Here is a 22,689-nt window from a genome sequence, read left to right on the forward strand (position 1 = left end):
ACCTTATCTGCTAATTTCAGAGTTGAAATTTAAGCGGCCCTTTATGCATTTTTGTCTTGAATTAGATTTATTATGCACACAGTAACACACAAATGATCTATAGAGACGTTTCTATTCCAGAAGAAAATTTTCAGTTGCAGGAAGGTAAACACATTTTGCTATTCCTTCTTAGCCAAGGCTACAGCAGCATGTCTAATCTTCACCTTAGTCTTATTTGTGCTAACAGCACGACAGCTACTGATGTTCCCGTGAAAGATAATCAGTGCCTGATTAGAAAAACCCCATGTTTTTATGGTGATGCGGCTGCCACCATCAGCACTGGCAGTGCAAGGGGGCTGCAAGCCACTGCCTGCCGCTCGCTTTGTGTAACACCTGGGCTGCAGTAACGGGTTATGTCGGTAGTAACGCTAGCAAGGGGACGTTACTCTCCGGTAACCCAAGACGGGAGAGAAGCGGGAGTGCCCTCACGCCCTCACCTGAGCTGCTTACACGTTAGACGGCCCGGCTCCCTCATCTCGCCCGCACCGCCACCGGTAGGAGCCCAGAGCGCTCCTAGGGCCATTACAGCCCCTGAAGTCAGGCCGTGCTGAGAACAGCCCTCACCGCTGGCCGGCTCACACGCTTCACCTCCGACAGAAACGGCGGGCACCGGCGGCTACACACCGCCTCTCGGCACGGCCACCCACGCTCCCCCGACCCCGCCCCACCGGCCGGCTAGGCGAGGGCCCAGCTGGGTGAGAGCCGGGCCGGTGCAGGGCGGGCCGAGCCACCGGACTATCAGGGCGCCCCGTCCCGCCCGGCGGCACCACCCTCCCCGCACAGCCGGGGCGCGTCACCGCAGCCGCTCGCCCCCGAGGCGGCCGCTCCGCAGGCCCGGACCCCCGCCGAGGCCGGCCAGCGTGGCGCGCGCCGCCGGGTAAGCAGGGCCGGGCCCCACCCCCCGCGCCTGCGCAGGCCCCGCCCCCCGCGGGGGCGCACGCGCACGCCGCCCCGGCCTCACGCCGGCCGGCACCGCCCCCGGACACGCGCTCGCCGGCGCGGCGGAGTGACGTCGCGTGGCAATGGCGGCGCCCGGTGGCGCACGCGGCGCGCGGCGGCGTTAGCGGTGCCGTTAGCGGCGGCGGGCAGGGCCTCGCGGGCGCTCTGTGCATCGGTCTGGGGGCTGCTGAGCGCGGTAAGTGCCGGGGTGGGGGGCGGGGCCCTGGGGCTGCAGGCGGTGCGGCCCCGCCGGCTTCCCACGGGTCTCGGCAGGAGCCCGGAGCCCCCGTGCGCGGCGGCGAGGGCTGGGCCGGGGCAGGCGGCGGCCGGGGCAGGCGGCGGCCGGGGCAGGCGGCGGCCGGGGCAGGCAGGGCGGGAGCGCTTCGGGGCCGGGGAGTAGGGGGGGGGTGGTTATCCGGCGGGTTTGGTTTTATCCCTGGCGCTGTTCCAGGGGCGAGGCTGTAGGCCTGGCCTGTGGTAGCTGTATGCCGTTAATTAATATTAAAATAGTTAAACATTCATATTAACGCTCTTAACAAAAAAAAAAAAAAAAAGGCAAAAAGGCTTGTGCCTTCCCCTTTGTTTGAGTCATCGATGTAGTCCTGATTATTTTTGATCTGATGCGCTGCTCCCCACCCCCACACTTTCTTTTTTAGATAAAAATGAAGACCAGAAAAGGAGGGAGATTTAGATCGCACTTTAAACCGAAACAAAAAGGTATTAAAGTACTAGGAAAATGGAAAACTGTGGAAATCGACCCCAATCTATTTGGGGATGAGGACTTCGGCGATATAGTATGCTTGGAGGAACTTACAGAGTACAAATTAGTAAGTTCTTCCAAAGTAGGGAAAGTAAAAGAGACAAAGAGAAAGGCTGAGAGTGTTTCAGAAGTTAAGGAGGAGGAGGAAGAACCTGTCGTCCCTCCCAAAAAGAAAAAGAAAAACAAGGATTTAAGAAGCAAACCAGATAAAAGTGATGATTCTAACACAGCAGAAGTTGATATGCCAGTTGATAAAGAGGCAAAGTCTAACAAAATAATCGAAGCAGCAGATTGTGAGGCCCATGGACCTGTGGCTGAGAGCACTTCAGACAGAAAGGATGCTCCAAAGAAAAAAAAGGTAGCTAAAAAAAAGGCTTCTCAAGCTCAGGAAGCTTTTCCATCAGTACCTACTTCTAAAAAAGTTAAAAACTGGACAACAGAAGCTTTATCTGCCTCGACTGATCACAAAGCTGATGTGTCTGCATGGAAAAACCTGTTTGTACCTGAAGCAGTGTTGCGTGCCTTGAGCCACCTGGGATTTAGTGCTCCAACTCCTATTCAAGCCTTAGCCTTGCCTTCTGCCATCCGGGATAACATGGATGTTCTTGGTGCTGCCGAAACAGGTACAGATCTGTTAAACCAGTTGTATATGCTGGGAACTTCCCATCTACCCTATTGAAATGCACGTCACGTTTACGAGTTTTTCTATGTAGCAGAAGCAGCATTTATATGTAGGAGAAGAGCTTGTATCTTTGGCATATCCAACATATTAGCAATGATTCATTGGCAAATACTAAAATTTTCTAACTCAGAAACACGGGACATTCCACCTTTACAAAACACGCTGTGCAAAGCTTTGAAGTCTCAATGAGTTTTTATGCTTTTGACAGAAGTCTCTTTTTCTGTTGTTTCTCAAATTGTTTCCTAGTTTGGGAACTGCAAAGTCATACACTGCAAAGACTGGAATTAATGAAACAAACAGGGTCATTTTTCCAGCAGTTTAACTCCTGTGGATGTCCCTGTGCCAAGGCAAAGCAGAGACCTAGGTTCCTCTGAAGATGATTCAGTAGTAGCTTGGAACAGTAAATAAATACTAGGTACCGCGTTAGGCATGAATGTGGCCTAGGCCTTTGTTGTAGCACAACAGGCCCACCCTGTGCTCTGTCTCGGTTTGGCCTGTATATTGTCACCAGCCCTTCTCGCTGCTTGCACTTGAAGTGAGTATTACCTTGATCACTTGAGAGGTATTGTCTCTTGTCCATCTCGTGATCAGCTCATGCCTTTGTCATTGAGCATTGCGAGCCTTCATGAAATTTGTTACAGCTCCTTTTTTACTTGATGCTGTGAAGTCTCAAAGCATTATGTTCACTCTGACTTTTTTTTGCTGCTCGTACCATTGAAATTTTACCATCTTTAGCAGTGCAACGTCTCTTTCCCAAAAAACCCTAAAAATAGGAAGCATGATTGGAAGCTGCCTTGGTTTAAAGGCTTCCTTTGCATTCTTTTCATCTGTTCCTGTTGCCTTATCTCACTGCTTGTCTTGTAAAGCCATTTACTGCTTTTGAGCATGAAGGTATAGTAACTAATAAGATATGCAGTCATTTGCATTTTTATTTTAATCAGAGCTAGGCTGGTGCTATTAGCTTTAATAAGATTAGAAAACCCTGCAGGGAATGTTTTTGAAAATGGAACTGAAAATTAAAATGGTGTTCTTGCACTGCAAAAAGTGCCATTTTGGCAGCGCTGAGGCACAGTTGGTGGGAGGTTGTATTGTTGCTCTCTAATTTCACATTACCCTGAGGTAGTAGGGCTGTGTTTTGCTCTTTTTATTTTCTTCTTTCATGAGAGAAAGCCAGGTTCTTCTCTCCAGAGAGCCCAGTGGATCATCAGTGTTCTGGAGAAACTTGAGAAAAGATGTAGACAACTGTCTGTTAGGAAGCGCTGCAAGCTGGAAGGGGCTGAAGCTATCCAGTTCTTTTTTTTCTACACCCTGCAACGTCTCTTAACATTGGGACAGAGGGAGGAATGTGTCAGGTGAAAGTCCCTTGTGTAGCACTGTAGGGGAGAACGGCAAGATTTTGATACGGCAGTGGATCCCTGTGGAGATCAGATACAGGGAATGTCAGGGCTTATCGTTTTTGCAGTAGGTCTAACTGGCTCTGTTCATTACCTTGCAGAACTAGTGAAGTTTTTGGTTAAGGAACCAAACTGTAAAATCTTACAATCTAAAACTGTTTAAAAGAGCATGAATTGGCTTGAGCTGCTGTAATATCTAGATATACGAAGATTTACTTTTCTCCTGGTTTTGCAGGCCTGGCTGTGGTGTGTGATTCATGTGTCATGAAGATAATGTGCCCCATGAGCTGATTATTTGTTTAATTTTTGGGTGAATCTAGTGCCTGCAGAATAGTCGTGATTATCACAGCCATAATCTAGTTTGAGTGCAGTACTGACACTTGCACCAACCATACTGTATTACATTTAACTCAAGATCAGCAGTGTTCTTCACCTTAAAAACAGATGTTCTGGTAATACAGAATCTTACTGCGTAAGTGCTCTGCAAATCCAGATTATAAATGTTTTCTACTTCAAGTGGAGAAGTCATGAGATCTCCCAGACATGCAGAAAGGTGGGGAAGTGAATACGAGGAGATTTTGCAGCAGTATTGGTCAGGATAATGCCGGTGGTCATAGCTGTATAGTAACTATTACTAAGGTTCTCCCCTAAATAGGCAAAATTCCATGTTGCTGAATTTGGCAAACCATAATGGGTTTGTGATAACGGACAAACAATGCTCAAGGAATTGAGATGCGATCTCCAGAGGACTGCTTGCCAGCAGTGGCCTATTGCAGGAATGGTGTAATAGTGTCTTGTGCTCTGGATGCTGCTTTTGTGACCAATGAGCTGATATTTATGAGAACCTTAACTGGGATGGATGTGTCTACCAGACTTCGCTTAACATCTTTATTCATGACAGATAGTTCAGAAGGGAATATGTGGCATGGATGTGACTTGCAGTTTGGGACAGTGAACCTTTGAAATTAAAGTCAGGGGAGCATTTTTGTGTTTCACAGCCCCCTTCTCTCCAAAGTGGATTATCTGTTTAAAATCAGATATATATGTTTTGATTTGGAAAATGTGAGCTTGTGATAGATCAGGAAATTAGATGGTGGCGTATTTCAAAATACAGTTTCTTAGAAAGTTGTAAACATGGTACTGTAAACTGAAGATGAAAGTGAATCCTTCAAGTACATTCCAGTTTGCCCTTGGCCTCATTTGCTGTTCCTTTATTTGGAGAACACTGATCAGAACTGTCAATTAGGGCATGGTATTCTCCTTACGGGCATACAGTTCTTTAAAAATATCTTGGCTGCAACTGCAGCTTTTAAAAAACAGTTTCAGAACAAATGAATCTGCCTGACCTGCTAGAGATTGGAAAAATACCTGTTCCCTGGGGAGCATGCTATTGGTGCCCTCAGGGAGATGTACAAAGGGAACAGGAGAAAAGATGCTATTGCTGCAAGTTTCTAGTCTTACAAAGATCAAGAGTTTGTGTCTGTTACAACTGTATGTTTCAAGGTCAGTATGTGATTAGATGATGCTTTTCTCATCTTTTCAAATAAATGACTTATTGGTCTATATTATTATTATTGTTTGTTTTTTTTCAGGAAGCGGCAAAACGCTTGCATTTGCAATTCCAATGATTCACTCTGTGCTGCAGTGGCAAAAATCAAATAGCTCAACAAGCAGAAATGACAGTGCTTCTAAAGAGTCCCATCAGCATTATGAAGAAACAAGATGGGAAAGTGAGGGTGAAGTGGAAAAGCTAATCCATCAGCAGGTTGAAGTTAGCGGAGATGAAGATGATGCATCTTTCACAACAGGCTGTGTGAAGGTGCTGGAGAATTTTGACTTTGATTCTGGTGACGAGGCACATACTGTTGGCTCCCATGAAAAGAGACCTCTTTTAGGACTGGTCCTTACTCCCACGAGAGAATTAGCTGTGCAAGTAAAACACCACATTGATGCAGTTGCAAAGTTTACAGGTATGTAGACCCCATGGACCATGTCCCAAATTATGCTGTGTTTGGATCTTGGCATTGGGATTGAGCCAGAATGCATGCCACAGCTTCTTCTGCATCATAAAACTGGGGTGGCTTTTGAAGAGTTAGGGTTCATAGTCACTGATGTTTGAGAAATGCATTGAGATTCTTCAAGGAGATGCATGTGGAAGTAAACAGTTAATGTGGGATATTCTGCTTTAAAATGTTTCTTGAAATAGCTGTTGACTAGTCCTTTAGCAACAGAGAATCGGCACTAGATACCCAGTCACAGCTAACTTGTCCTGGTTTTGAGTAATGTAGGTTATCTATAAAAAATAATTTCATTATGAGTGTATATATATATAATTAAAAAAATAATTTCCCTTTTTGACAGATATATCTATGTAGATAATAGATAGATCAAACTATATATATAAATACATCTGTCTATCAAAAAACTTAAATTATGGCCATAAATTTCGAGGGTAGAAGGCACTGCTTGATTGTCTGATTCACCTATGTGGCAGTTGGGCCACAGCATATTGTTGGGTGACAAGCCTGATGAAAGCAATTCCATTCTGTACCTTTCTTTTCCAGACCAGAGGTCAGCACATCTGTTAAGTGAGTGAGTGAGGATGTGAAACTGTTCAAGTTGAGGAGAATTGGGAAACAACTCCCTACTTCTCCAACAGTAGTAATTGTTTATTTATTGAAAAGGATATTTGTGCAGTGTGTGAGATGTGCTTAAAAGCCTTCTTTTGGTGTCTCTATGTCCTGCTGTGCTCATCAGTCTACAACTGATTACAAAGCTAATTTTAACTCCTAGCCTGAAATAATCAATTTATGTCAGTACGGTTCTGATAGGAGCAGTGGTATTTGTGAGTAAAAATCTGCTGTCCAAGTGATATATCATTGTAGCAGCAAGAGAAAATGTTTTGATGTAGGCTTTCTTTGTTGTCTCAAAGTCACTTTGAAAAAAATGCCCACCTGGAAGCGTGGCGTTCCGCAGGTAGTGGGGAGGAAGGGTCAGTGGTATCTTAGATACTGGAGGAATCTTGCACGGTGGCATTGAGGTTGTCATGGGCTAGCGTATGTTTGTAGAGTAGAGTGAAATAAGCCGTGTGCGGAGTCTGTGCTTCTCTTGCTAAACACCTTTTAGTACCTGAGCAAATTGCTTAAAGCTAACTGAGGGTCTGCGCTAATGTGCGCTCCAGAGAATCATTACTTGGGTGGGAGCCTTCTTGTTTGGATTATTGGGATTGTTCCATAGCAAATGAGCAGTTACTAGCTTGACAAGCATTTCTCAGTCTTATTCTTGGAGGGGCCTGCTTGTTATGAATAACAGGAACACGCTGGTTCATGCAGATAAAATTGGCAAAATAGGAGATTCTGAAGTACAGGTAAACAAAGCTAACAGGTATGGAGGACATACACGATTCTTCCTGCTATTTAAAATGGGTGCACTAAAAGAATATTTTTGGCTTCTAACTATAATGAGGATTTTTCTGTAAAATTGAGGGAATTGGGGTGTGTGTGTTCAGTGTTACATAAACACCCTGAAATTTCCTGGCTAAAATGCTTGCTGAAAGTTGTGGTAGAGACTTTAAAAATACTTCTTTGTCTGGATGTATGTAAAGACATTCACTGATAAATTAGTGAGATAAAAACTATTATTTATATGTTCTAGGCATTAAGACTGCAATTCTAGTTGGAGGCATGGCTGCACAGAAGCAAGAACGTTTACTGAATCGGAAGCCAGAAATTGTAATTGCAACCCCAGGCCGTCTGTGGGAGTTAATTAAAGAGAGACACCCACATCTTTCAAATCTTCGGCAGCTCAGGTAAAGGTGCCTGTTAGGCTAACTGCTGGATACTGAAGGGGGCATCACTGCGTACTGATTACATTTACTAACTGATTAAATAATTTAGACTATGTAAGAGAACTTATGTCTCTGCCAGAGTGTTTATCGACGTGCACACTGGTTATCTTGATAGGCAGAAATGTCAATTAAAGCTAGTAGCAAAACCCTCATTTTTCTTTTAGAAACTTCATTTTTCAAAAGGAAATGTGGAAGACTGCTGTAGCTACCCCAGCATACCTGGTGCTCCTTTGGGTTTTACATGCAAAACTTCCCTTACATGTTTAGCAGGAAAAGTTCTTTTTGAGTGTAGCAGATTTGCGTTTATCTGCACAAGTGTATTTTTATTGTGTGTTTTCTATTTGACAGGTGCCTTGTGATTGATGAAGCAGACCGAATGGTTGAGAAAGGTCACTTCTTAGAGCTGTCTCAGTTGTTGGAAATCTTAAATGATTCACAGTATAACCCTCAACGACAGACTTTCGTTTTTTCTGCCACTTTGACTTTAGTCCATCAGACTCCCACAAGAGTTTTACAGAAGAAGAATGCTAAAAAGATGGACAAGAAGACCAAACTAGAATTGTTAATGGAAAAAGTAGGAATAAAGGGCAAACCCAAAGTAATAGACTTAACAAGGAAAGAGGCTACTGTTGAGACTCTGACAGAAACCAGAATCCACTGTAATACAAATGAGAAGGACTATTATCTCTATTACTTCCTTCTCCAGTACCCAGGAAGAACCATGGTCTTTGCAAACAGCATAGACTGCATAAAGCGCCTCACTTCTCTCCTTACAATCTTAAATTGTGATCCTCTTCCTTTGCATGCCAACATGCACCAAAAGCAAAGGCTGAAAAACCTGGAAAGGTTTGCTGAGCGAGAGAGGTGAGTTATTTTCTACTTACTAGTAGAGAAAAAAGAAATCATGTAAAGGGTAGTGGGGAGAGAGAACAGGTCTTTCAGAGTAGGAGCAGGTTGAGGGAGTTAGCTGGGGATGTGAGTACCCTGTTCATGAGTCCAGGTTATTAACGATTAAGGATGAGATTTCGCCTGATGGTTGAGGTGGTGAACTGGAGTGAGTTCAGTGAGGGACCACCAAGGTAGTCAGGAAGCACTGGTTTTGCAAGGGGAGAGGCTGAGGGCACTGGGCTTATGTCACCTGGGAAAAGTGTGTGTAAGTTGAAACGTGCGGTTCAGGCTATATAAGAAAGAACTTTTTCTCTGTGAAGACAGACAAGCACTGGAACAGGCTGCTCATTCGTTGAGGCTTTTTTTAAGGCTCAATTGGATAAAACCCTGAGCAGCCTGGTCCAGACTTATAATTCATCCTGCTTTGAGGAGGTTGGACAAGAGACCTTCTGAGGTCCCTTTGAGCCTGAATTATCTTGTGGTCATCTGGCAGCTCATTGCTGCTGAAGGAGCTGTCATTTGCCCTGTTTTCAGCCAGATACTTTTATAACCATCCTGCACATCTCTTTGCCCTGTGCCCTGGCTGTGCAGCTCACTTGATCCTGCTGTAAGTTGTTTCATTTCACTAAGCCATCAGAAAACTAACCACCTTTTGCTGGGTTAGGGCTTTGTGGGTTTAGTTAGATAAATAGCTTCGTCTGGGTCAAGGTATCCTACAGCAATGCAAGAGAAGGGGCAGTTGAGTTGTGCCTTTCAGCAGCAGTGGGCGCTCAGGTTTACCCAGGCAGTCCTATCCTGCCATTTTAAGAATTATTGTTTCCTGCTGGCTTTGGGATGGCCTTTGAGAGGAAGTTCGTGGTCTCAGTGCTTCCATAATCCAGAAGCCTCCCAGCGTAGTCCTGCTGTGAAGTGCTGTGTGCTGTCAGACTGCATGGAAATTTGTACCGTGGTAATAGACTTAGGCAGAGAGAAGAGAGGTTGAATTGCAGTGACAGATCTGCAGCATCCCTTGGCAAAATGTAGTATCAACAGCATTGGCCGAGGCCACATGGGGTGTTTTCAGAGACTGCAGATTTTCAAGGCAAGAAGAAATCTATGAGACCATCTATCACAGCCTCCTGCAGGTTGCAAGCAGTAGAATTTTCTCTGTTTATTTCTGCTTTGAACCTTGTAGCAATAGAGTATGCTGTCAGATGCCGTAAAATCTTAACAAATTGCTGTTACCTACAAGTAACTTGATTCAGTTTCTGGGAGATTTTTTAAAAACTAATTATTTCATACCCTAGGGAGACTTTAATCTCTCTAGTAGGCTGTTTATGTAGAAGAATGACTTCTTTTGAGTTCTTAATTTCTAGGGTTAAAGGAGAAATACTAATTGTCAGAACAGAATCCCCCCCTTATATTTCTACTGAGAGAACTTATTTGAGGGCAACTTGGTAGAAGATATTTCAGCTGCAAAAAGCTGTTAATTAAATCTATAATGTTAATAATGTGATTTTTCTCAGCTGGTGAAACTTGTAATAACCTGTCTGTCCTGCCAAAAGATCAACTGTGTTGTTAATGGTATGGTCATGTCAGGCTAAAGATGTGTTTAAACCCAGTCTGAGCAGACCACTGTAAAAGGTAATGAAAGTGAGCATACCTGCCTTCCAGGTGGTTGGATTAGGTCATTGAATAGTGATTTGCACTAGCATTCCTGTGAGCTGGGAGAGAATAAAAGCATAGGAAAACAGGATCAAGCAAGGTGGTGAAATTCTTTATTGGAAACAGAATAGACCTGCTGAATGTAACATTTGCATTTTTTTCTTTTGAGAATTGCTGTTTCAAGACTGCCTCTGTAATACTGGGTACCCTTTTCTGTACGGGCAAACAAACAGCATATTTCCAGCAGATGACACAGTACAAATCTGTTCTTTAAAATGCTGTGGTAGAATTCTAGGTTGCTGTGTTTCATGTTCCTTGGCAAATGGTTTACTTTTCAGTTTTATGTTCATTCAGTGTTCTCACTTTCTCAGCTGTGTCCTCCTGACAACAGATGTTGCAGCTCGTGGTCTTGATATTCCCAATGTGCAGCATGTCATCCACTACCAGGTTAAATATTTTTAATATTTTTTCTTTCACTGTTTTGATTTTGAAATAAGCTTTTGCTGATCCAAACCCTGAACACTGTAAAGCTGTGATTCTCTGTCCTGTGTATAGTATAGTCCCAAGTACAGAGATTTAATCACTATTAATTTAACTCTCCTTAGTGCTTTGTACTTAAGGCTATCATTGCTGCAGTGACTGACTGTAGTAGGTAGCACTTCATGAGTGCATGATTATATATGAGAAATGATGTAACAGATATCATTCTCCTTGTTTTTTGCTTAACTTCAGTATACAAAGATGTCAAATGACTCAGCCCTGTAGCTCCTCTCTGAGGACACATACAATTTTTTTCCTGCTTTGCAAGGAAATGACAGAGGGTCAGAAGTTAGGAGAGACTCACAAAAGATTGTGCAAGGAAGAATACTGGACCAGAGAACAAAAAATGTGTCCTGACATCATCTTTTAGGTTACCTTCAGCTATGTTACATGCAATGCTCCATGTGTATATTAAAAACCAGTATTCTCTGGCAACCTCTTGGCAAAAGCATGACAGGCTGCTGCTAGCTTTCCATGCCCAGCTTAATGGTTTCTCTGAATCTTTGCAGGTCCCTCGTACGTCTGAGTTGTATGTACACAGAAGTGGCAGGACAGCCCGAGCTGCCAATGAAGGCCTTAGCCTATTGCTCATCGGCCCTGATGACCTGATGAATTTTAGGAAAATCTATAAAACATTGCAGAAAAGTGAAGAGCTGCCATTTTTTCCAGTTGAAACCAAGTGCATGACTTCTGTCAAGGTAAAGAAGCAACAATCTCTTTGCAACTTGAGCAGGTGCTTGCTTACTTACATTATTGCATTGCCCATCGCTTTCTTCCTGGTTTCAGGTGAAATCGACTCTTCAGGACCTGGATTTGAAAATGAAGTTGATCACACTATCTTTTTTTAAGCAATATTTGTGATTTCTCCTCAATAACTAGCCCAAGAAAAGTGTTCAAACATAAACATCACATGTTTCTTGAATGTTATTATGAGGAGCTTCTGACTAGATTCCCAAAAACAGTACAGGGAAGGGAATATGTTTTGTGGCTGGGGAGCAGGGATGGCTCTGTTAAGTACGTTGTTTATAGCCTCTTGTGTTAGTAAGACTAGAGAACAGTAGCAGGTCCGCAGATCTTCAGTGGTCTTCATCTGCCTCAGTTGAAGTAGTGAGTTTTCTGCTTTTCTAAAAGTTCCTATACTTTGAGGCCACAGCTGCCATTGAACCCTGTCAAGCTACGTGTGTTTCATTTTTCTAGGTTATTGCCCGTTTTAAGGAGAATTTGGTCATTCATGAACTCACAAGATAGACAGTAGTTAGGATTTAGAAAACAACGTATTTCAGAAAGCATCTGGTCACCACAGATTTTTCTACTTCTCATGTCTCAGCAGTCTCTGTAACAGTTTGGGTGACATCAGCCATGTACAAATGGGGCATATTTAAATATTGCATTTGAAAGGAATCTGGCTGGGTTTGGAGTGTGTGAATATTGTACAATCATTGAGAACAGGAGAAAAATGCAAGCAGCCAGATAATGCAACGGATACCTTCCTTATAGTATTCTGGTTCATGCTTATCCAGTTGGCTTGGACTGAGCCCAGGGTCTGCCCCAGTGGCAGCAGTGGTATCCTCACCGTGGGGATAATGTCAGCAAGTTTCAGAGCCCAAGCTTGCTGTAAATGGGGTATTTAGTGTGAATCTTTCAGGAGATGCAGCTTCCTGAAAGAGGAAGAAAATCAAAGAAATGCTTCCACAGACTCATTTTTCTCCTCTTGGTAGTAACAAAGAGAGTTTGGCTTTTATTTTTTTTTCCCTCAACCCCCCCACAAATGTTTCTGGTTAATGAAATAAATCTGTTGTTTTTAGAGTGTTTCTTCAGAGGTCCCTTCTGTGTTTCTTGACGACTAGTTCTTGGCTCTTATCATGCTCTATCAATTAATGGGCAAATAAATATTGTTTACATACTTAAATTTTCCTGCCACCATCTCACAATCTTCTCTTCTATCCATAATAGTGCTCCTCTCCCCGGAAAAGATGTCTTTGTAATTGTAGTTGCAGGACTTCAGCCTCCTAGGTCCTTCATATGGTCAGGTCTCATTTAACTTTGCCCTGGGCTTAATCACAAAGCCATTGTAGTTGGGACCAATAGTGCTGCTGGTTCTTTATGTCCCTTTGGCACATTCCTTCCCTGGTTCTGCATGCCTGCCTTCAAGTTCAGGAGAAGTCTGAAGGGATTTCATGCTTAAGAGGAGTAGAATTGGGGAACCAGGGTAGAGGGGAGACTGAAAGTGGACTCAAGTTTTACAAAGATGTTTCTTTGTAAAGTTTCTTGTAATGATGTAAGAAGTGACTGACTTGTTTTATTAGACCACTGCATGTTTTAATTTCCTCTTTCTCTGCATCTTCATTATCCTGGCAGTTCTGTCTGGTGCTGTTAACTGTGTAGCACCAGACTATTCAATTGAGGTGGTCAGGGTGTACTGCACAGGGTTTGTTTTGTGTAACTGCAGGCACATTCCAAACAGCAGAACTTTGTTTCATTATTGTTTACTGTCAGTGCAGATTTTCTTGGCATAATGAATTAGTTATTTGAGACAGCTTGGCCCAGCTGGAAGGCTGCAGGTCAGGTTAGGTTTGCTGGACGTCTTTGTTCCACCTGTGTGTAGCAGGGAAGGAGGACAGGACATTTTGTCCTGTGCCTGAACAACATGCAGGTGCATTTCTGAGAACATAACTCCTTCCATATGGCCTGCAGGCACTTCTTCAGAGTAGGATGAAGCTAGTGGTTGTCCTTTATTGCCGAGACTAGTAACTTCAAGATCCAGCTGTGCTATGTAAATATGTAACTTGGAAATGATAGGTATTTAAATCATGATTTGCCCTTGATGTCTCTGAAGTGTTTGCAATGATTCGCTTAACATTCAGGCATGTTTAGTGGCTGAGATGTTTTAGAAGTCAGATTCTATCATGGATGTGAAGAAGGAAAACCCTTTAGCAAATGATTACATGTCTTTGTGACATGGGACATCTGCTGGGACACCAAAAAGTGTCTCTGTACCTCAGTTGCGTTGGAATGCATGCTCTGAAACACTGATTCTGGTGAAGTGACCCACATTTAAACCTGATCATACTGTCTAAAATGTACTTTTGTTGCAGGAGCGGATGAATTTGGCACGGCAGATTGAGAAGGCAGAATTTTTCAACAGTCGAGCAAAGCAGCACAACTCGTGGCTCCAGCAAGCAGCAGAGGCTCTTGAGATTGATCTTGATGATGACATGTTTATGGGCAAGTAAAAATCCTTGTTTAAGGGCGTGCTCAGCTGATCCCATAGCTGCTTCTGGTATCCAGAAGAAGCCTCACCATGACAGAGAAACTCTTAAAACCTGCAGGACAGAAGGGGAAGGAAAGGAGTGTCATTACTTTGTATGTGGTGGTGCTGGTGTTTTCAGGATGGGCGTGCAGTAGTTAGTCCTGGAGCTGAGGGAGCGAGGTGTGACAATTCTGGCAAATCAAAGGCAAGTCCACATGTCATAAGACAAGAACTGTTTAGGTTCCGGCAAATATTTTAGGGTAATCTTAACAGCCTTATATGCCCCCTCTGTGTCAAAGAAAAAGCTGTTTCTCCACTTCTGCTTATCTCTCCCACCCCACCGGTAGTCAGGCATCAGGACAGGAGCCTGACAGCTCTGTGTGGGAACACCCAGGAAGCACTAGCAAACACCAAAAATTATGTGAGCCTTACGTAGGTTGAGTTGTGTGGGCTAAATGGCCAATACTTACATTTAAGTTGCCGAGGTTTTTGGTGGTCTGTTAGAGGTAAATGATTTCTTCTATTTTTAAAATTCAATGTTGTGCAGGCTGTGCCCGAGAGAATGTGTAGGGCTGTGCAAATACAGGTACTTATTAGTTCAATGCCGTGAAGTTTTGCAATGTTTAGATGCACTGTAAAATACCGCGTTGTGTTCAAATTTTAGGAGCTAAAGGTATGATTTCCTACCAGTTCTTTGAAGGCATGCTGAATAGGGGTGCTGCCTGGGTCACTTCAGCTTAAGCTGTCTCTAACCTGTTAGCTGCTAAATATGCAGATGCCTTAATTTTGAAGCATGTTCATATTAATTTTTTTCTTTCCTTTGACTCGTGGCTGGACTAGTTTGTTCTTAGCCACTTTGCAAGCAAACAGTAATCGGCTCTGTCCAAACTGCAGGAGCACTCTCAGATAATTAGCACTCTGCTGTCTTGTTTTGACATAATGTGAGTATGCTGTGCTTTGGCGTGAGTTCCAAAACAGCACATCCAGTCCAAGTTGTGGCTCTCAAGCAAAGCACTTTGTAATTGCCACCCAGAATCTTGCCAAATTCATGCTTTAAAATGTATTCAGTCTCCGATTCTTCTGTAGCTTGTTTGAGACAATAAAATCTTGGTCATTCCTCCCATAAATGAAATGCCTCTGATGCTGTTACAAAGGATTTAGTAATATCCTTTCAATTTACATTACAGCAACCTTGATATCATTTATTCTCTCCTGTTCAGGAGACCCTATTAAAATATCTCAAGTCTTTCTTATGTTATGCTTTCTCCTATGTTCTTAAATCTGAGCACCTAACTGTTTTTTATGTATAAGAAACAAAGGGCATCCTGTGTTGCAGTTGCTGAAATGAGGCATGCCTAAAGGAATGAAATACTCGGAAGAATCTTCTGCCCCAGATGGAAGCCCTGGGTTAATACTTTATGTTCTAGGCCCCCTTTTCTTTTGTTCCCAAGTCTGTTCTGGGTTGAGAGCCAACTGAATGATTTAGCAGAATGATACCTGGGCTGTAGTTACTCAGTAGTCAGGATTCTTCTTGATCTTGTTATCTTGTGGACAGCCTGGGTGATCTAAAAGTGTCATAGATGACTGGAAGACTGTATGGGAGTTGTATGACCTTGTTAGAGAGAGAAAGATGAGATTAGCATCTGCCTCTAGCACTACAAAAGCCTGGTTGAAGAGGCCAGTGCAAGTTACTGTCTTTTTGTAACTTTCTATATCTTTGATTTCTGCCCCAAGGAAGAAAAACTAGTGAGCAAGAAGAAAGCCAGAAGCAAAAGATGCTGAAGGGGATGAAAAAACAACTAAAACATATGTTGTCCCAGCCACTGTTTAAAGTCCTTATGAAAACGAAGTACCCAACACAGTCTGGAAAACTACTTGTGCCTCAGACATCAGTGGGCATTTCAGAATCTGCTCTGTGTACCGTGTCCAAACAACAAGCCAAGAAGAAGAAATCAATAAAATTAAATTAGGTAACTGAGCAAGATCACTCAGTGACAGAAGCAAGGACAACCCTTATCAAGGCTGTCACTGCTTATGGAGGAGCTCAGCTAGAAGACACGTAGTATCAGAGGATGGTGCCTGTGTCTTGGTTTTGCAGGCACAAAGGAAAATGTTGATTTAAAAGGCTCTGTTAACGTGCAGTTGGTTACTTACTATTGAGTCTTGTTTTGGATCTTGTTTTCTTATGCTCATACTTATTTTTTCTTACTCTCTGTATTGATAGAAGTTAATAAGTTTTGAAATAATTCTGTTTATTACTCCTTTTTGTGAGATTGATAAAAGTTACTGGGTGAAATTTCACTGTGGGCATACTGTAATGATAAAACTTAATTTGAATTTTCATGTCCTTAAAGGACAGGCAAAGATAGGCTGTATACAGTCTGAATAGAATCTGAACTGGTGGTAATGGGAGGTTTGGCTTTTACTGCAGCTACTTCAGTGAGAAAGGCAGCGAATATAGGTAGTGTTACCAGCGAGTCTACAATTCTGGTTATGGATATCTCTCCCAGTTTTCTTTCTCCTCTGATGATAATATTTCTCTGTTCTGTTCTCCTGGGTCTAATTTCCTTAGTCCTGTGTTAATATGTTTTAGTTTGTGCAAAAAAAGTAAAGGTGGCAATGGGCTGACCTTGGGAGATACGTATATTTTTGAGGAAGAAGTGTTGCTACTTGGTGTTTTCTTAATTAATATTTGGAGTTAAGTCTGTATTTGAACACGTTAGAACCATGACCTTTGCTTTAATGGAAAAAATGATGTTGTGAAATGTCACTTTTGAAGAGTACTTCCTAATAATTGTGCTTTTAAATCATTTAAACCTGACCTGGGAAAACAATTTTTTAAATTATTATAAAAAATATTTCAGAAAATTATATTTTGAATTTTTGTTAAATGATATCTGCTATAAAACCCAAAGCCTGTGTCTGTTTTCAGTTAGTTGAGATTTCTGAATTCCTCATAGCTGATGCTGTTTGCACTTAGCGGTCAAGGAGAGGCGGAAAAGCACCCAAAAGTTTGAGGCATGGCAGTGGGTTCTGTATTGGTGGGAGCACAGGGAACCTTGACCTGCCAGCTCTACGTTGGGCTGAGTTTTTGTCTCATACAGTACAGAATAGAACCAGTGTCACTGCTGTGATAGGAGGTACCAGTTTGCTCAGCTGGTCAAAGAGAAATGTGTGGAGTTGAGTGCCCCCTCCAACCACTTGCTGGTTGTGTAAGAGCAGCAAACTCTGCACTTTCATCTATGCAAATAAGTGAAGCCCCCTCCCCCATCTCTGGAGGGCTTTTCTCTTGCTTCCTTGCGTTACTGAAGAAGAGCTGTGAGAATTTAATCATAAGCATGCAGAGCTTATCAATTATGTATGAAGCTCTCCCTGCAACATACTGTCTCATGCCCTTTGAGTAGAGGGGGTAAGGTTTTTTGGGGGAAGAGTTGGTAAGCTTTTGTTTCCTCACCCATGTGAAAAGATGACACACTTAGGGGTTAATGTGACATCTGAAAAATAAAACCAAGAATTTAAATAAATTTGCTTGTAAGGAAAGCTGAAGAAAGGAACTAAGCAAAGGCAAGCATGCCCTCATTCCTTTTCTGTGCCATTTTAATCACATTCTTACATTATGGAAAGGGAACTTGCACTGGGTTTGCATCCCTGAAGGGATTGAAGACCAGGTGGACCTTTCTGCATCTTCTGATGTATTTTTGCTTACAATTCATCAGCAAAATCAAGGCTGGATTCTGACATGAACTCTGCATCTTCTCCACTGTCTGAAAACCTGCATAAGGTAGGACAGTTTTGGCAATTTCTAATTCCAAATGATCATGAGGAGAGCTCAGCTGGGTGGACAATGAGAGTATCGTTACTTCCTCTCCATCACTGCTGTGAAGTTTTTCAGCTGCTTCTGTTTCCCTGTGTTTAACCACCTAGTTAGTTCTCACTTCCAGTCCACTGCCTTGCTAAGTCTCTTCAAGATGGACCATGACACTTCTGCCCTCCTCACCTTCTCCATGCTCGCCTGTGGGGCATACTCTGGTACTGGTTTTCTCCTGCAGCCTCTGATGTAGCTCAGCATGAGTTCTCACTGCTTAATCTGCTGATGCTGCACCCCCACAGGAGCTCAAGCAGAGCTTGGACCCTAAAAATATCTCCGTGTCTTAAAAAGAATACTTGTCTAGCACTGAAAGCTCTCTTGTGACTGTCTTCTTTGCCTTGTCTTTATCTTACTAGGATACTGAGTCTTCTACCTAGAGGAAAAACCTTATATTTGCTTTAGCTAACTTAAACAAATTATTAAATGGAAACTGGAAAATATTACTGCTTGGCTGCCCTCCTTTAATGTGAACTAGGTTACTGCAGGAAGAGAGGAAGGCAAAGGAGAATGTTTTCTCCAGCTCTGATCATTTGCATGTGTATCACTGGTGCAAATTAGAGATGAAGTTTTCTACATCAAGTACATATGGGCAATTTCATTCTAGTATTTAATGAAATACATAGTATTGAATGGTTTCTATAATGCTCTGCTGGCACAGCAGTTATGCTAAGGCCTCAAGTAATCTGGTGTTTTGCGACAGCTTATATCTACTAAAATACGCATTAATTAAAGGACTAATTAAGTCTATTTAGGCTGTCACAGCAACTTCCAATAATAAAAGCGTGAGTTCAGCAGTGTTGGTAGGGGCCAAGCTGATACAGAGAAACCAGTACTACATACCAGAAAACGGAAACCTAATAGCTTCTGAGCCTTCGTTTTTATTTTGTGAATACATGGGGCCGGTTGACCTCATCCTTGACACAGAGTTCCTGGTCTGTTATACTCCGATCAAGAGAATAAAGAGTCCATGTTGTTCAAGACATCTGCTGAGGAGATGGTTTGGGCAGGATCTTGCAGGTAAGACAGCAGTTTCCTGATGTTTCCCTAGTCTTTTCTTTCTCTCTTCCCCTGTGCGTTAGTAGAACAGCAAGTTAGCAAAGCCGAAGCAGGAGTGCTGCCTTGCCGTGCCGTAGGGAAGGTAATCTGCACCTTACTGAGAAAGAGCTGGGTACTACGTGCGTACTGTGGTCACTCTGCATCCAGGTCCCCAAGCGGGAGAGAAGATGGGAAAAGGATGCTTTCTGATGATCTCACCTCATACTGCCTGACACTAGGAGGAAAATCTGGTAAGAAACGGGGGTGCTTTCTTGGGTGTTAAACACCCACAGCTTTGTCCTGTGCCAGCGGGGTGTGTTTTGGGTGCCCGAGCAATTCCAAATATTTTGATGATGGCTGGGTAAAGGATGGAGCTCGGAAGACCAGAGTTCAGTGACTAGTAACAGACTGACAAGCAGGCAACATGTAAGTAATATCCAATAGTCCTCATAGAAACGTAGGATGTTGTCAGAGGTCATAGGATGGGGAGAAGGGAGGTGCCAAGCAGAAGGGCTCTCTTTTAGGAAATGGTCCTGATTCTATAATCCTCTATAGATCCCTTCCATGCCTCCTTCTGATACTCGGGCAGATGTTGTCTGGTATTTTTTGGGCCCGTGTGAGATGTCCTGTGCCAGCTTCCTTTTGTGAAAGGTACTTCAAGGCTTCAGTGTTTCCTCAAGTCAATCAAAAGCTCCTCCTGGGGCTGGCCTTATAGATGGGTAAGAAGGAGGAAATGATCTGTGACTCCTGAGGAAAAATCATCGGCCTGGGGAAGCAACTGAGCAGAGATGCTACGCTTGTCTTGGAGTTCAGCAGCTCTTGCTGTGAAGCTGGAAGAAATTGCAGTCTGTTTCCAGAGCAACCAACTTTAGATTTTACGAACTGCCAAGTTTCTGTAGGCGAAGGCTGCAGTTACAGAACACAGACCCAAATCCTGGGTTGGAAAAGGGGAAAGGGCACTGCAAAGTATAAATGGGCTTTGGTACCACTGGGCTAAGTAGAGGTCTGATGGTCTTTAGACTGATATAATTACATCAATAATAAATCAGTACTGTTGATGCTTTTGTAGGAGTAGAGTTTATTTTCCTTTCCTTATGAGAGTGCCTACACCAGTATAAGCAATTTTAGTATTGACAGGTGTTATGGATCTGAGCGCACCGGCCGCCGTAACAGGTCCGACACTAGGGTTCTGCTGATTAATGTAAAGTTGAATGAAGGTTTCTAATTCCTCTTTACTCGTTCTTAGGTTACAACTCAAGCTGGGTGCTTCAAGAGAGGGACCCCTACCCCAGATCGTGCCCCTCAATTATATTCATACCACCCAGCAACCGATCCCCAAGTCCAATCACTTAGTTCTTGTTGGTGGTCTCTTGATTTCTCACTGGTTTTCACTGTCACTGGGCTGACAACCTTCTGAAGTTACCTCATTCTCTTTTCATTGTTTCCTTGGTCCTTGAGTTTCTAGAAAAGAAAAAGAATCAGAACATCTATACAAAGAAGGGTTAATGCCAGAACTAGGGTAAGCACTCTATTTCCTATTTAAGAAGCTATAGAAGATAATCTAATAATAAAAAATTGAGCTTTATGGCTAACACTTCTTCACTGGGCACTTGGTGCCACCTGCATACACAGCAGCAGCTTATGTATCTGGCTGTGCCTCTTCTGGTTATATTTCCCCAACTCCATCCTCAATGACGGTTTTCCCAATGACCTCTATAACAGTTATTAATACACCACCCAGGACGACATGGGCCACAACTATTGCAGGATAATGAAAGCAAGACATGCTAATGCCATCTCAAATCCTTCCCTCTTGGAACTGAGCCTGGGGTGATTTCCAGTCTGTAAGGATGGTGGAAACACCAAACAGGACACTGTCCTTGATTTCCAGTATCTGATGGTCCGCTAGGTCAAGAAGCAGGCGACTCCCTGGTCCAGTTTGTTCTAGAAGGAAAACAAAAATGATGTGGTTCTGGGATTTCCTTCAGCCTTTATGAACTCAAATGGTTCCAGTTTCAGTCTCTGAGGTAGGATTGACAAAGTCCCACAGGGTTGATGATGGTCTATCTAACTGATAACCTTTTGGCAGTTAGCATGAGAGTCGTGAATCCAGTTATCCTTTTCTGAAAGCTTTACAGCAAAGTAAGAAGTTCGTAACACAATACAGACCCCCTCATTTAGGGTGCAGCTTTGTTTTGCAAAAGTGGACTTTTATCATTACTGCATCTCCAGACTGGATGTCATACGCTGCCATTCCAGCTCATACTGGTTGAAACCATCTGGCTTGTGCCCTCTTTTCTTGTAGATATTTTTGTATCCCAAATACAAATTTGGTGACTCATTCATCTCAAACTTAGAGGCTGGTCCTAGCAGGGACAAAGGTCCCAGGTACAGCTAAGTGCCTGCCCAAACACTCTGCTGATGACAACCCTAAATGTTGGCGAGGGGTCTTTGTAATATCCTGTAGCACTATTCCTAAAACTTCAGGCCATTTCAAACCTACCTGACTACAAGTTCAAGCAAATTTAGTTTTGAGAGTCCTATTCATTCTTTCCACCTCTCCTGAGGACTGCAGATGATATGGAATGTGTAGTTGTTGCTGTATTAGTAAACTTTCATAGATAGCGTTTAGTATTCCCACTGAAAAATGAGAACCTCTATTGGATTCTATGGTTTCAGGTATTCCATATCCAGGAATGATTTCCTATGAGTGCTTTGACAATTCCTGCAGTATCAGTTTTCCTGGTGGGAAAAGCTTTTACCCGTCCTGAGAGTTGATCCACGATTACTAGCAGGTGCTTAAATCTACTCGCAGGAGGCATGTCAGCATGATCGATTTGCAATCTTTGGAATGGGAAGTATGCTTATGGTTGTCCTCCCACCTCCTGTTTGGGTTTTGCGTTGGAAAACTTCCAACACATGGAACAAAAATTCACAATCCTTTTTACTGCCGTATGTATTCTGGGGGCTGCCCACACTTTTTCAATCTAGCTAACAATTGCTGTCATTCCTTGGTGTGTTTTATCATGAAACCACCTAGCCAAAGTCATGAAATAGTTTCTTGATAAAAAGGGTTTTCCCCCAATAGTCCAAATTCCAGTTTCATCTTTCTCAGCTTCCCAACTTTCCCATTGAGCTCGTTCTTCCTGAGTAATCTGTGCCTGTGTTTGGGCTGGATTATTGATCTCTGGCCAATCATCATCAGAGTGAGCTGTTACAGTAGACACTCACGTATACATTGGCGGGCAGCAGCTTTAGTTGCTTTATCTGCCAATTCATTATTTATTTAAATTTTGCTGGATCCGTTGGCTTGAGCTAGACAGGGTACTACAGCCATTTCCCTTGGAAGCTTAACAGCTTCCAACAGCATCTGGATTTCTGTTCTTTCAGAAATATTCTTTCCCCATGAGGTAAGGAACCCCCTTGTTCTTTCCATGGCGTACCCATTGCATGACACACTCCAAAAGCATATTTAGAGTAAGTATAAGTAGTAACCTGCTGGTGATGTCACCAGGCTGCCCTGGCCAATGCAGTTAATTCAGCCCCTCAGGCACTCACCAAGGGTTGTAGGGGTTCTGCTACAAGTACCTCTACGTTTCTCACCACTGCACAGCCTGTGTGGTGTTTTCCATTTGCGTAGTGTGAAGATCCATCAGAGAACAGGGTTAGATCTAGGTTCTCTCGAGGCTGATCCTGCAGGTCTTGCTGTAGGCAGCTGGGGTGAAACACTGCCTTAGCACAGTCGCGATCAGAGGGAACAGACAGTAAGGTTGCTGCATTCAAAACGTGACATCTTTTCAAAG

At 43.2% G+C, this 22,689-nt stretch overlaps 1 protein-coding gene across 2 annotated transcripts; it reads left to right on the plus strand.

Annotated features, from left to right (window-relative positions):
• The first annotated feature begins 1,046 nt into the window (after positions 1–1,046).
• On the plus strand, positions 1,047–16,914 carry DDX24 (DEAD-box helicase 24). 2 transcript variants are annotated; one of them, XM_037394798.1, is made up of 9 exons: positions 1,047–1,174; positions 1,635–2,361; positions 5,407–5,784; positions 7,469–7,622; positions 8,010–8,525; positions 10,565–10,640; positions 11,243–11,431; positions 13,829–13,958; positions 15,718–16,914. In XM_037394798.1, exons 2-9 carry the CDS (start codon positions 1,641–1,643, stop codon positions 15,951–15,953), a joined length of 2,400 nt encoding a protein of 799 aa, XP_037250695.1. In that variant the 5' UTR covers positions 1,047–1,174; positions 1,635–1,640; the 3' UTR covers positions 15,954–16,914. The 2 variants fall into 2 exon arrangements, with proteins under 2 accessions (XP_037250695.1, XP_037250694.1); XM_037394797.1 differs by having other exon boundaries at positions 1,053–1,174; positions 1,621–2,361.
• The last annotated feature ends 5,775 nt before the right edge of the window (positions 16,915–22,689 follow it).

Source organism: Falco rusticolus, chromosome 7, assembly GCF_015220075.1.
Source record: "Falco rusticolus isolate bFalRus1 chromosome 7, bFalRus1.pri, whole genome shotgun sequence".
NCBI classification, from domain to species: Eukaryota; Metazoa; Chordata; class Aves; order Falconiformes; family Falconidae; genus Falco; species Falco rusticolus.

What these genes read in the sequence shown, in the direction of transcription:
- DDX24 (XM_037394798.1), top strand. Translation starts at nt 1,641, where the DNA reads ATGAAGACCAGAAAAGGAGGGAGATTTAGATCGCACTTTAAACCGAAA. An exon ending in TCTTGGTGCTGCCGAAACAG is followed by an intron (nt 2,362 to 5,406) that starts GTACAGATCTGT and finishes GTTTTTTTTCAG; the next exon opens with GAAGCGGCAAAACGCTTGCA. An exon ending in AGGTTTGCTGAGCGAGAGAG is followed by an intron (nt 8,526 to 10,564) that starts GTGAGTTATTTT and finishes TCACTTTCTCAG; the next exon opens with CTGTGTCCTCCTGACAACAG.